The 14,537-nt window shown below is 47.3% G+C and overlaps 1 protein-coding gene across 10 annotated transcripts in view; it reads left to right on the forward strand.

Annotated features, from left to right (window-relative positions):
* Positions 1-14,537, forward strand: part of NF2 (neurofibromin 2) — a 100,620-nt gene that overhangs the window by 57,628 nt on the left and 28,455 nt on the right. For all 10 annotated transcript variants that reach the window (XM_030582321.1, XM_030582318.1, XM_030582320.1 and 7 more), the window contains 3 exons: positions 2,143-2,265; positions 2,676-2,893; positions 4,997-5,102. In XM_030582321.1, the coding sequence (XP_030438181.1) occupies positions 2,143-2,265; positions 2,676-2,893; positions 4,997-5,102 (447 nt within the window). The remainder of the gene's footprint in view (positions 1-2,142; positions 2,266-2,675; positions 2,894-4,996; positions 5,103-14,537) is intronic.

A 14,537-nucleotide genomic window follows, 5' to 3' on the forward strand; every position in this document is an offset into this window, starting at 1 on the left:
TCACTGAATTTGAGATGAAATGGTTAGAGCTTTGCAAGCAGGCACAGAGGAGGAGGAATAATACCTGGCTCATATCTAGCGCTTTTAATCCAGAGATCTCAAAGTGCTTTGCAGAGGAGGTCAGGCTCACTATCTTGATTTACAGAGGGAAAGTGACTTGCCCAAGGCCGCCCAGCAGGCCAGTGGCAGAGCTGTTAATTTAAACCCAGGTCACCTCAGGCACAGTCCAGTGCCCTCGCCACTAGGCTGTATAAGAAGTGTGGAGATTTGCTGCCCTCCCTTGGATTAACCCCCTTATTGTATCTCGCTGCCTACACTCCAGGGTTACTGTGTGAACTGGCTCTGAGCAGCCTTCTCACATCATGAGCCCTGAATGGGATCCCGACCATAACAAGTGATGATTGATGAAGGGTACTTTAGTAGAGAGAAGCACCACCATTAAAGCAATGGGTGTCCTGCTTTCAGAACATGGCCGGTGCCTGAGGATCACAGGGAGATGGCTTACCTCCTTGTTCAGCCCATTAAACTTAGCATGTGGCCTGAGTAATGCAGTGATCTATACATGTACCCTGGGTATTTATAATGGGCCCATCTCTGTGAGATCTGGGTGCTGAGAGGTGGTGAATTAGCTGGTTTTGCAGTTCCCTTCCACCGCTTGGTTAGCAAAGGTTGCAAGTTGTACAGTGTGCAGCTGCTGCTTAAGATACTGAATGCGGGGTGCTTTCAGAGGCAGTGTATGTGCTGCACATTCTCCTGGGAGGAGGTGGAAGGGATTCCACTAGATTAGGCTGTATCAGAGAGAGCCTGACTGGCTGTTTCTCACATGGAGAAGTCCTGTGACTTGCACACTGTGAGAGGAGGCAGCTTGACTTGGATAGGAATCTTATTGTTGGTGATCATATGCTTTCTGGCCTACCCATTAATGAATGGAATGGGGAAGAATTTCCAGTGCATTAGGCTTAATCTTCTGTTGCATCTGATGGAAAATAACAAAGGTCCGTGTTGTTTGAACTTGTGGCTCCCAGTGCTGTCATCCTGGGATCACAAAATGCTTCACATGCATTAATAGGCCTGTCCCCTTTTGGTAGTGAAATATCCCTAGTTGACAAATGGGTAAATTGAAACAGACGGAGGAGATCTTACTCATCCGAGTGCTCTCCAGCTAGTAGACAATATTCCCATCCTGTCCACGAAATGCACCATATCTAGGGAATTGTAACAGGGCTGAGGGAGACTCCATCCAGTGCAAGGTGAGTGCATTCCGTCTTTCTTAGGGCTGGGGTGGGACGTACGTAACCTACATCTGTGCCTCTTCAGCCTGAGTCAATATACTTGCCCTTCTTAGCAGGGCAATGAGGCCTTAAGGCAAAAGTCAATGTACTTGCCTCTAATAGCTGGGCAGTGCTGCCCAATGGCCAGTGTCAATAATTTGCCTCAGAGGAGCAGTAAGGCCTAGTGGCTAGAGTCCACAGGTGCACCTCTCTTAGTAGGGCAGTAAGGTCTAATGGCCAAAGTCAGTAAATTCATCCCTGGTAGCAAGGTGGTGAGGCCCAGCTGTCTGTCAGGAAGGGGGCCGCCACGTGCACAAAGGGGTCTGGGCCCTCCCTCTCCATTGGACACCAGTCCAGGGTCCTGGGAGTGCTGGAATGCAGTTCTGACTGAAACACACTGACTCAAAATTCAGGGTCACTAACAGGGCCACTATCTAGTTGCGCTGGGCTGCTTCCTACCGTATTTCCCGCTGCTGCAGTCTGGGCATCTCAGCTGTCTCTGGGTTCCCTGGTCTGCACTGTCCCCAGCAACTCCAGACTCTGCAGGGCCTCCGTGGGTAGCTTGGCGTCTGCCTGGGTTGCGGCATCTCTAGCTCCATGACCTCAGGCTTCAGCTAATCCTTTGCTGGAGCTGGTGGCATCCTTCCTCCCTGGCAGCAACTCCCAGCAGCAACTGAGCTGAGCTTCTCCCTTTTTTACTAGTGCATTTGGAGCATGCCCAGTAGAGTTGAGGGGGCTTGGTTAACACAATGTAATGTTAACCCTTGCCTGTCTAGTGTGAGGCGAGTGTGCCCTGTCGCAGGAATACACTGAATGTTGGTTATTCTAATATTTGTTATTTCCTTTCCTTCCTCTCCTCTCATCTCCCTAGATGGAAAGACAGCGGCTGGCTCGAGAGAAGCAGATGAGGGAAGAGGCAGAGCGAACAAGGGATGAACTGGAGAGGAGGTTGTTGCAGTTAAAGGAGGAGGCGACAATGGCCAATGAGGCTCTGGTATGTCTTTGTGATGGTTGTTCTCCAGTCACTCCAGACGTTCGTGACTTCCTTTGTTGAAGTCAGCAGACATACAGTGTGCATTCTGAGGCTATTTGTAAGCCCCGGTTTGTGAACAGTGATTAAAAAGACAGATGGGTCAGTTGAATGGTGTGGTGCAAGGGCCCTGCTATGACACAGTCTCAGTGGAGGATTAACTGGAAGCAGAGAGCCTGAGAATCAGTGTCTTGGTTGAAAGCTTATTGCAGTGGCCAGGGCACTGCAAGGATTGTGGAAATGGGAATTTGAGCACATGTGGGTCATAGTATAAAGGTGGGGCAGGGGACCTATGGTCCCTACCATAGGGATTTTGAACATGTCAGAGTGGGGCCCTTGTGTATGCTGACACTGCTGTATGTGTTGGTTCCCAGATGAGATCTGAAGAGACAGCAGACTTGCTGGCTGAAAAAGCCCAGATCACAGAAGAGGAAGCCAAGCTGCTGGCTCAGAAAGCAGCTGAGGCGGAGCAGGAGATGCAGCGGATCAAAGCCACGGCAATCCGGACAGAGGAAGAGAAACGGTTGATGGAACAGAAGGTCGTGGAGGCAGAAATGTTGGCATTGAAGATGGCAGAAGAATCGGAGAGAAGGTCAGAGGGAGGAACCCTACACCTGCTTCCATGCTCCACTTTCCAGATCTGCCAATGAGTTTAGCTGAGACAGTATTCTGGGGTCACACCTTTATACGGGCCTTCTAAACTGTGTGCAGTGAGCTCTTGGTATTCCAGACACGTGTGAAGGCTAGATGACCACAAAACTCAGCTGGTTTCTTTCTTTAGGCAGTTATGTTTTCAAAATTAGGCTGCTTCTGAATGGTAAACTGATGCGAATAAACATATTGGGTCTCCCTAATTTTTGTGTATTTGAGCCTGATGCTGGAGAATTCTTATAGGAGAGAGACAGTGAGGAGAGAGTGACCAGGAGAGGGAATTTCAGCTACTGGCTTTGGTGAGTGGCTGGAATGTAGTCTTCCTTTCAAACTGTCCATAGGACTCTTCTTCCCTGGCTCATCTTGGAGCACTAACTAGAATGTACAGCCATTGGCTCAGATTATCAAGGAGCTGTAGGATCAGCCACAGAAACACCTGCCGTGTTCTCTAAAGTATTTGGCTCCATTAATTAATAACACTTTAGTTTTGCTTCTAGATATTAATCTCAATTCATCATTCTCTCCCTTGCTCCGGCATTGCACTCCCAGATCTCTCACCTTCCTGACTAGTCATGAGACTTCTGTTGCATGTTGGGCCTGGGGACCCTTTGCACCAGAGACCCTGTTGCATGTTATGCCTGGTGTTCACAGCCTTGGTATGCCAGAGCTCTTGTCACGTGTTGCATTAATTAGTGGGTGAATTAGTGTTATTTTTAACTTCCTCCCTGTTATCACTTATGAGTGCACTGGGCTTCAGCCCTCTCACTTGTTCAATAACTTTATTCCCAGTCATCCCTTCTCTATCTTGAGCTCCCTTTAAATTCTGATTCAGCAAAGAAGGCTTCCCTCTCTCTCTCATCTCTCCTTTTGCTTTCTACCCAGGGAGTGTTCTCAGGAGCTGCCATACATCAAGGATAAATGGTAGTATGAGAACCCTTGGGCCCTGAGATTGACATGTTAAAGTCCATATAGGACTTGTTGGGCATTTTTCTTCTGTTCCTTTTAGACAAACAACCCTCAGTAGATGATTAATATTCAGAAGACCAAAGATTCTGCTCCCCAAGCCAAAGCTTCCTACCTCTGCTCTGATTTTGGTCACTCACTGTGTTCTCAAGTTGTCCTCCCCACTCCAACAGCTTGACCTGATTCTCCAGGTGTCAGTCTTTTTACAAATGCTAACACAACATCCATATTTTAGAGCACTTTGTGACTTGAATTTTCTGCGGCTGCTTTGTTTGTGTTCTCCACTGCCCTGCAGGCCTGAGACCTGATCAGCCCCTCTCCAATCCCCTATTAAACCAGCCTTGGATGAAACGCGATGTTCACCACTAAAATTGGGGGGGGCACCCTTAAACTTAGAGTGCCCTAAATTGAGTGGGTAACAGCCCCACGTGCAGTATCAGATCCTATCAAGAAGGAGAAGACCTGGTAGGTCATCTAACCCAGTGATTCTCAAACTAGGACTGCCGCTTGTTCAGGGAAAGCCTTTGGCAGGCCAGGCAGGTCTGTTTACCTGCCATGTCCGCAGGTTCGGCCGATCGCTGCTCCCAGTGGTCACGGTTCACTGCTCCAGGCCAATGGGGGCAGTGGGAAGTGGCGGCCAGTACGTCCTTCGGCCCACGCCGCTTCCTGCAGCTCCCATTTGGTTGGAGTGGCGAACCGCGGCCAGCAAGAGCTGCGATCAGCCGAACCTGTGGACATGGCAGGTAAACAAACTGACCTGGCCCACCAGGGGCTTTCCCTGAATAAGTGGTGGCCCTAGTTTTAGAATCACTGATCTAGCCAGTCTTCTCCATCCTTGACAGTCGGTGCAGGTTTGTTTTCTTCAGTATTTGTCCAGTCTAGTTGGAAGGTCTCAAGTGATTGGGTTTCCGCCATTTCCCTTTTGGAAATTATTCTGCAGCTTAATAGAACTCATTGCCTGATAAATCCCAAACTCCCTTCACCCACACTTTGGTGCTGCTCTATTTCTCCTTCTCTGACTTTCATCCCATTCCATTCCTTCCCTGTCCATCTCTGATCTGATGTTTGTTACTGTACGTAGGGCAAAGGAGGCTGATCAGCTAAAGCAGGACCTTCAGGAGGCTCGAGAGTCCGAGCGGAGAGCAAAGCAGAAGCTCTTGGAGATCACCAGCAAGTCATCATACACGGTAAGAGTGTTTTATATTACAGCTCCATTTTTAACCAGGAAGAGGGCAGCCTCCACTTGAGGGCTTTAAAAGAAGTTGGGCTGTTTTCCATAGTGCCACCTCCTAATCAGAGGGGTTATGAGATTACTTTGTTGTGGAACTCAGTTAGGGTAATTGCAAACGGTTTCCTGTGCTCCTCAGCCAAGTCCAGATCTGGTGGTCTGCAGTTTAGCAGAGAACAGACTGCTTCACTGTGTCTCCCATCTACCCTTTTGCCTAATACAAGAACAATGAGGTACAAATGAAATTGAAAAGACAACAGATTTAAACCCAATAAAAATTGTGTTTTGTTAACCTGTGGAGACAAATATAAAGTATTGAGGCCAAGGGCTTAGTGGCATTCAAAAATAGGATTAAACACTTGTGTGAATAAAGGCATCCTCTGTTTCCTTAGATCAGATAAAAATTGATCAGAACCTATAAACGCATTAACCCAACCTCCCTTCCTGTGTTCGGGAAGAGACTTACCCTGTGAGAGATTACTCTATAACTGCTAGTAAGAGGATTGCACACCTTCCTTTGGGGGATCTGGTACTGGTTGCCATTGAAGATCAAATACTGGGCTAAATGAAAGTTGTTCTGATCCAATCTGGCAATTCCTTCCTTCCTGGCTTTGCTTCTTTTGCTGTGAATTTTATTGGGACCTGTGAATGCCATCAAGTAGTCTCCACCCCGCAGCATACACCTGGTGGCCTTGCTATCCATCCTGTTGTTCGTTACTCCCAAGAGGTGGGAGACTGTGGCGTGAAGGAGTGTGAATAATCTTCACAGATGCATCCCATCTGGAGCAATTACCAAACCTTTCACCATTTCAATTTTTCTTTGAAATGCCATCACCTCAAGTAAGTGTTTAAACAAGCCGCATGAAGGTGGTTAGAAGTAAATGGCTTCTCGTCCACATTCTCCAAAGCTATCTGCGAATGATCAGAAACTTTTAAGAGATTGCAGTGATTGAATGTCTGAGATTTCCAGACTTAGGGCCCCTCCACTGAGGGCTAGCCGCTTCTGTGCTTCATAAGCCTACTCTTTGAACACACCTAGCTTTACTGCCTTAAGGACTAACAGGCTGCTGGGGTCCAGTAATTCTTATGATGACTTTGTCATACACAGATGGAGGATTGTGGTTTGGAAGCCAAATGGTCATATCAGCCAAGTACCAACAGCTGTGAGGAGCTTGCAGCTCCAAGCTCTCTCAGGCTGGTGGGTCTGTCCTTTGTTAAACCCACAAAGCAGAGACTAGCGAGTTCTCTCCTCTCCTGCACACACTCTTCTGTCTCATTCTGTGCCAATCAGCAGCCAGTGCAGATCTATTTTGCCTATAGAATGGAAGTATAATTAAGGGAAAGATTGTTGGACAGAATCAAGCTTGACTCCACCCCTTTCCTGTCCTAGAGGCATTGCATAGAGAATTGTTTTTCCTGCTGTATATTATGTTGCCTTCCTCCCATATCTCCTCCTTTCTTTAGAGACAGGGGACCTTCTCCCACCAGAGCACCCAGTATGGAGAAAGAATCATAGAATATTAGGGTTGGAAGGGACCTCAGGATGTCATCTAGTCCAACCCCCTGCTCAAAGCAGGACCAATTCCCAACCTTCTTTTTTGCCCCAGATCCCTAAATGGCCCTCTTAAGGATTGAACCCACATCCTTGGGTTTAGCAGGCCAGTGCTCAAACTACTGAGCTATCCTTCCTCCCTCTCTCATCCCCAGTTACATTGCAGAGGCTCCCTGTGGATTTGCTGGTGCTCCCGCTTCTGCCCTTCGGGTTAACTCTGCAGGTACCAAGACATCACACCAGCAAAAAGGCTGCTATTTTCCAAGGTGCCAAATGTCAGTAGTATGCGAGTATGGCTATTGTAGTTTCATCAGCACAGTAATACTTATTTTTAAATCTCTCTCTCCTGTCCTTCCGTTGCTATGCCTGTCTCTCTTGCTTTTCCCATGCGGTCTCTCTCTTTCTGCTCTGCTCTGCTGCATGTGTGTTCCAGGGCAGTCAAGTGAAATGTACTGAAATCCTGTTCTTGCACATTGCTTCAAAGAGCTGGCTTCTGGTAAGTCCTCCTTCTCTGCTAACACGCAGAGGGACCCAGCTGGGCAAGAGCCATCAAGGAAAGAGAATAAGAACATAGTGGCTTAAGGGGGATCAGAAGACGTGACCCTCAGGTGAAGGCAGCTGTCTAATACACAGTACAGTACCCAGACTTCCTCCCTCTGTTAACCAATCTGTCCCACTGAATGTGTTTTTTCTTGTCTCATTCCTGTATTTTGGTTACTCAGTCCCTCAACTCCAGAGCAGGCAGGATCTGATCCCTCTATGCTGTCTAAGCAGCAGATGGCTAAGCTACAGAAAGGACAAAGACTTACTATTTTCGTAACTCAGTCTTCCACCAAACTGGTAGCAAATATGCTTTATAAAAGGTGCTAAGTTGTTCTCAGAGCTCTTGAAGCCCATGACCAGCCTGCTTCTGAGGGGTTTTTTTATGTTACCAAGCAGGGAGAATTAGGCTTATTTAGGACCAGTGTGTGAATTTGAGTCTCAGATCAGCAGGGATAGGAGGCATCTTTGCACCACTCTTCAGTGACTCAGTTTGGGCTGATTGGCTCCAAAGAGAGCGTTATCAAGTTCCCATCAGTGGGAAGGAGAGAGATCTTTACACAGCTGAGGGGGGGAACACCCTTGAGGCTCTGAGAAGAGCATGATGGTGCCTTTACAATCAATGACATCCCGCTTTTCAGATGCTACTCTTGATCTTGGCTGTCAGCAGCTACCTCCACTCCCTCTCCTTCCTTAATGATCTATCCCAGCCCTTTGGTTTTTTTCCATTCATGGTACCTCTTGTATCTCATTATTTCAATGTGCCCTCAGCCTATTTCACTGCTCTTAGATACTGCACACTCCAGGCAGTTCTAAATATTGTCTGCCTTTCTTTGATCCTGTTAGCATAACCAGTTCTCCTGTGCTTGTCCTAAATTTTCCAGCTGGCAAGGACAAAAGAAGATGGCAACTTACAGGCCATGACTATGATGTGACTTTGTTTTCATTCCTTCTGCCAATCGGTGTCTTCCATGCCTTCAGGCACTTAAACCTTACCTCTTGGTGATGGCTGCTACAAGCAGACTGTTTGCCTATATTTGTTAAGTGCAAGAGACTGGTAGTGCAGCATTAAGATTGTACAGTTAAAATCACTTCAAGGGAGGAAATGCAAACGTTCTTCGAGTGATTTCCCTGTGGGTGCTCCACTTCAGGTGTCAGCGAGGCCTGGCGCCGTCAATCGGAGATTTTCAGCAGCAGCATCTGTCAGGGCCATGCGTGCGTAGTAGTCATCTCGTGGCGCTACTGGCACCTTGACTAGTGTGTGACCTGACCCCCTCAGTTCCTTCTTAACCGTCCTCAGCCTGAGACAGAGCTCTGGGGAAGTGTTCCAATGTCATCTTCTACAAGAAACAGTTTAAATAAGTTAGTTGTATACTTCATAAGAGGTTGGTTAGTTTAAAAAAAAAAAAAAATTTTTTTTCTCTCTTCATCGTTGTTCCCCCGGAAACACTCAACTGCCTCAACGATGCCTGATTCATCAGGCTTTAGGAGATATGACCCCTGCTGTGAAGCGATGCCAGTCTCCAGTGGACGCTCCTTGTTTTTTTCGATGCCTTGATGAGTGGCACATCCCTCAAAAGTTTGCTCACTTTAGTAGTCTTAAAGTGAGAACCAGGCATGAACATGATTTCCACCTCAAACTGATTCTTATGGAGAAATCGCTCTAACCGAACCGGGACAACAGACCTCCCCGTCCACTTTGGAATCAACTGAAGATAAGGCTCAATCCTTGACAGGTTTGAAGAAAAGAGTATCGACCTCTCCACAGAGAGAATCACAAAAAAAGATACTGTCTTCTGTCAGGTCGCTGTCGTTGGTGCTGACCGCCATGGGTGAGCACCTTTGAGGCACAGGGCACCTCCAGCACCATCTGTATCAAGACCTCTGCTGAGCCTAAAGTGAGAGACATGGCGTCAAGGTATAAACATAGACATGGCTCCTCCATGGCACCGACCACAATGGTGCAAGAAACTGCACAGAGACCCTTACTGACAGTCATGCAGCCACTGATGGACAAAGTCAAGATGGTGCCGCCTGCATCAGCTAAATGAAGCCGCAAAACACTGCCTCACTTTACGGCTCCATCTGAGACTACATCATTGGTTCCACCAGTACTGCAAGCAATGGCACCACAATAATTTCTCAAACAGACATTTCAGTCTCTTCAGTACTGATGGCTCTGCAGAATGCATTGCCACAGACCAGCCTACATCTCTTATTGCATCATCAATGCTTAGTGACGAAGAGAATGAGGAAGAGGAGGAGGATGCGTTTTAATCACAGCATTCCTCCTCTGAGGAACGCAGACTCCCGGGGGGACCCTTTACGGTTTAAAACCCAGTGTAGGCAGGCAGTCCATCCATGGTATAGACAACCTTGGATGTCAAGTATCAGGGGGTAGCAGTGTTAGTCTGGATCTGTAAAAGCAGCAAAGAGTCCTGTGGCATCTTATAGACTAACAGACGTATTGGAGCATGAGCTTTTGTGGATGAATACGAAACCCTGGATGTGTCCACCTATGCCAGTCCTCATGCAGTGGCCACTCTGGGCCCCATAGGCAGCATACAGGGCTCATTCTTATCTCCTAGAGGCGAACTCAGATCATCTCCACCATCCTCCAGTCCACAAATCTTAGTAGCCCAGGAGGACACAGGAGAGGAAGAGGAGAATGCTGAATAAGAGCCCACATCACCAGCTCACAATTCCTCTTAATCATCAGATGACGCCATTATGCCACCACCTCCTACCATAGCATATGATTTCAAACAGTTTCAAGAACTGTTCAAAAGAATTCTGTTGAACCAGGACAGCCCCCTGGAGGAGGTCCAGGACACACAATACAAACTTTTACAGATTTTACAAACCTCGTCCACCTCTAAGATAGCCTTGGTGATAAATGATGCCAGCCTGGAACCAGCAGAGAAGTTATGGCAAACACTAGCTACCATCCCACCAACATGCAAGAGGGGAGACAAGAAATATTATGTGCCTACCAAAGGAATGGATTTCCTCTTCACCTGCCCACCACCCAACACTCTAGTAGTTGAGACAGCTAACTAACATGGCAAGCATCCACATTACAGGTCCACTCCTCTGGACAAGGACTGCATGAGGCTCAACCTCTTCGGGAAGAAAGTGTATTCCTCAGCAACTTTGCAGTTCACAGAGCTAATTACAGTGCTCTCCTACAAAGTACAACCATAATAATTACGGCAAATTGTATGAATTTACCAACAATCTGCTGGAAGAGAAGTGGGGCCAATTTAGAGCCGTATTGATGGAAGGACAACTGGTAACCAGAATGGTCTTGCAAGCATCCCTGGGTGTCACTGACACAGCAGCACAAGCAACAGCTATAGTGGTTGTCATGCATAGGTTATTACAGCTACAATCTTCAGGAATTCCGAAAGAGTTGCAAGTGAAAGTAGTAGAACTCTCTTTCGATAGGGAAAAACTGTTTTCCACCTAAACCAATGAGGTCTTGAGCAACTCTCCGCACACTAGGTACTTACACACCTCTCATCAAACGGAAGTGCTACCAGCCATACCCACGACATAGAGGCACATCGTTCCAGAGACCCTATGAGATGCAAAGACAGAGATGGAGACCATCTCATCACAGCCAACAGCGAACAAACAGTTTTGAAAGATTGGTCCAGGGTCTGAATGATCTCCCCCACCAGACAGCACCACTGACAAATATTTCTCGCTTATTTGGCCATCGACTGCGACCATTCATGGGCAACAATCACCACGGACTGTTGGGTCTTAGAGGTCATAAGATTGGCTATGCTATCTCCTTTACCTCTTGCCCACCCACCTTACCCCCGTCCCCATCCCTCTTCAGGTACCCTTCTCACAAGCACCTGCTGTAACAGGAAGTAAACAATCTTCTACAACTTGGTGCTGTGGAACTAGTACTCCTGCAATGCAGGGGGAAAGGCTTCTACTCCCACTACTTCTTAACCCAGAAGAAAAACTGGGGATGCAGAGATCTCAGGAAGCTCAACCAGTTCGTCCAATCCCAGAGATTCAAGATGGTCACACTAAGTACGATAATACCTGCCCTGGAATGTGGGCACTGGTTTTCAGCCCTCGCCCTACTAGACGTATATTTCCACATTACCATCACCCCAAGCTCATAGACGATTCCTGCAATTCACAGTAGAAAGCAACCACTACCAATATAGGGTTCTACCCTTTGTCCACTGCACCATAACTCTTCTCTAAAACTCTCAGGGTAGTCGCAGCACACCTTCGCAAACAAGGAACAATGATTTTCCTGTACCTAAACAATTGTCCCCTGAAAGGCCCTACCCAGATAGCAGCGACAGAGATCACCCAGAGAGCCCTCACACTCTTCCAGAACCTAAGTCTATAAATAGACATACAAAAGTCAACCCTTGTGTCCGTGCAGCGTCGGGGTGCACCTTGACTCCATACAGGCCAGAGCGGCACTACTGATGAACATGCGTTGCAATGATCAACCTCATCTTGGTAGTCAACACCAGTCCATGAATCATGGCACGGAACCTGCCTGCAATCGTTAAGTCATAGCAGTTACAACCTTCATATTAAGCCACCCAAGACTACACATGCACTGCCTTCAAGGGTGTCTGAGTTCGGTGTACACACCCAATAAACACAGCCTAAACATAAACCTACCACCACCACCAAAGGTACTGGAATCTCTACAGTGGTGGACAAGACCAGAGAATGTGTGCACAGGGATCCCCTTTCATCAGGCTCTGCCATAGATGATAATCACAACAGACGCCTCATCTGTTAGGCTTGGGCACCCTCCTGTACCACCATGCAATTTAAGGCAGATGGTCACATGTGGAGACCCAACTCCATATCAACCTGCTGGAACTGCAAGCAGTACACAATGCCTGTCTCTGCAGCCTACCACTCCTAAAGAACGGACTAGTACCAGTGATGACCAATAACATTGCATGCATGTTTTATGTTAATCAACAAGGAGGGGCAAGTTTCCATTCACTGTACAATGAGGCCATGAAATTATGGAACTAGTGCATCCATCACCACATAAATATCTTGGCCTCCTACCTCCCTAGATGTCAGAACGTGACAGCAGACACTCTACACAGACAGTTCTCTCAAGACCATGAATGGGAAATGAACCACACAGTCCTAGAATTCATATTGCAACAATGAGCCGTCGCTCCCATCGATTTATTTGCAACGTCACTATGCCTCAAGCAGAAGAGTGGACACTTGTGAGCAGGATTGGGACATTAGTCATTAGGGGATGCCTTCCTCATCACATGAGATGCAGCACTTCTATATGCATTCCCACTGATTCCACTGCCTTCTAGGGTGAGACACAAGATATGTGCCAACAAGGCCAAAGTCATACTGGTAGCCCTAATCTGGCCTAGTATCCTGACCTGATGCACATGGCAGTATATGTCCCACGAACTTTCCCATCAAGGGTGGACCTTCTTTCTCAGGACAACGGAAGTGCGCCAACCTGCATGGGACCTAAACCTGGTTCTTAAACACCTCACCAGACCCCCATTCGAACCTCTGGCTATTTGCTTCTTGCTCCATCTATCGATGAAGGTGGCATTATTGGTTGCAATCAGCTCCGCCAGACGAGTAAATGAAATAGGAGCACTAATGGCCAGTCCCCGATACACTGTATTTTTTTAAGGACAAGGTCATATTGAGACCTCATCCAAAATTCCCCCCTAAAATATCATCCTTCCATCTAAACCAGCCTATTCACCGTCCCACATTTTATCCCATTGTATGTGGGAGCGCACAAGAGACTATTTTGCACTTTCTAGACGTTAGACGTGTAATAGGTTTTACCTGGACAGAACAAAGCCTTTCCGAAAATCCTTAAGGCTTTTTGTCTCCACAACAGAGTGATCCAAGGACTCCGCTATATCTACACAGAGACGCTCTACATGGATCTCCAAGTGCATCCAACTCTGTTATCAACTGAATAAAACAGAATTGCCAAGAGGGCTCAGATCTCACTCTACCCGACATCAGTAGCTTTCCTGAACAATGGACCAATCCCAGATATCTGCAGAGCTGCTACTTGGGCCTCTGAACATATGTTCATCAACCACTATGCAATTACCCAAGACTCATGATCAGACTCCATACTAGGCCTAACTGTGTTTTCCATGCAACTCCAAAGTCCCCCCCGCCTCCACCCTCCATCATAGCGGGGCACAGCTCTGCAATCACCTGAAGTGGCGCACCCACACGGACAGCGCTCAAAGAAGAAGAGAAGGTTACTCACCTTGTGGAATAACGGAGTGCTCCACTACCCACCCTCCTCCCCTCTACTTCGGAGTTCACAGTAAGGACTCTACAGTAGAGAAGGACTTGAGGGAGTCTGGTTGTACGCACACTAGTCAAGGCACCAATGGCGTCGCAAGATGCCTACTGTGCCCATATTTCCCTGGTGGACACTGATACCGAAAATCTCCGATTGACAGCACCGGGATGCACCGACACCTGAAGTGGTGCACCCACACGGATACACATCTTGAACAACCTCAGTTACCACACAAGGTGAGTAACCTTCTCTTAAGATACCTCAGTTTAGTAATCACAATTTGCCATGGGAATTTCTCACCTCTTGTTACAAGTTTATTTTAGGATTACTGAAAATGAGAGAAGTGAGATGGGAAAATATTTCCCCCAGATTTGAAGTTGGTGTACGTGAGAGCACTTTGTGTATAATTGGTTTCACTGTTCTTTGCTCTCTCTGTGGTCTCCGGTGCATATGATCAGTTAGTCTATTCTTCACCTGCTTAGGTGGCTCTTCCATACAGCAACAGTGAAGAGAGGGAGGAATGTAGTTGTATAACTGCAGAAAGTTGGCATGGGAACTCAGCAGATGTAATATCCGAAACTACTGTTAAAATCTGTAAAACTTGAAATCTAGTAATTTTTTAACCAGTGATTTAAAGGGCAGAAAGGGAACCATATTGATCATCCAGTCTGACTTCCTGCATAGGCCAGAAAACTTCATACAGGTAAAGCTGTCCAAAGTGCCTCAGTCCCACTGAAAGTCCATGAGATTCAGGGTCTGTCTACACTGCAGTCAGGAGGTGAGACTGCAGCAAGGGTAGACATGCCCAAGCTAGCTTTGATCTAGATAGCTGGAATAACAATAGTGCTGAAGCTGCGGCAGCATGGGCTGAACAGCGCTGCCCGAGCAGCTAGCCCATGCTGCCATGGCTTCACTGCTATTGTTCAAGCTAGCTAGATCTCAGCTAGCTCGGGTATGTCTACGAGTGCAGCAGTCACACCTTT

This window comes from Gopherus evgoodei, chromosome 13, assembly GCF_007399415.2.
Source record: "Gopherus evgoodei ecotype Sinaloan lineage chromosome 13, rGopEvg1_v1.p, whole genome shotgun sequence".
Classification (NCBI taxonomy): Eukaryota; Metazoa; Chordata; order Testudines; family Testudinidae; genus Gopherus; species Gopherus evgoodei.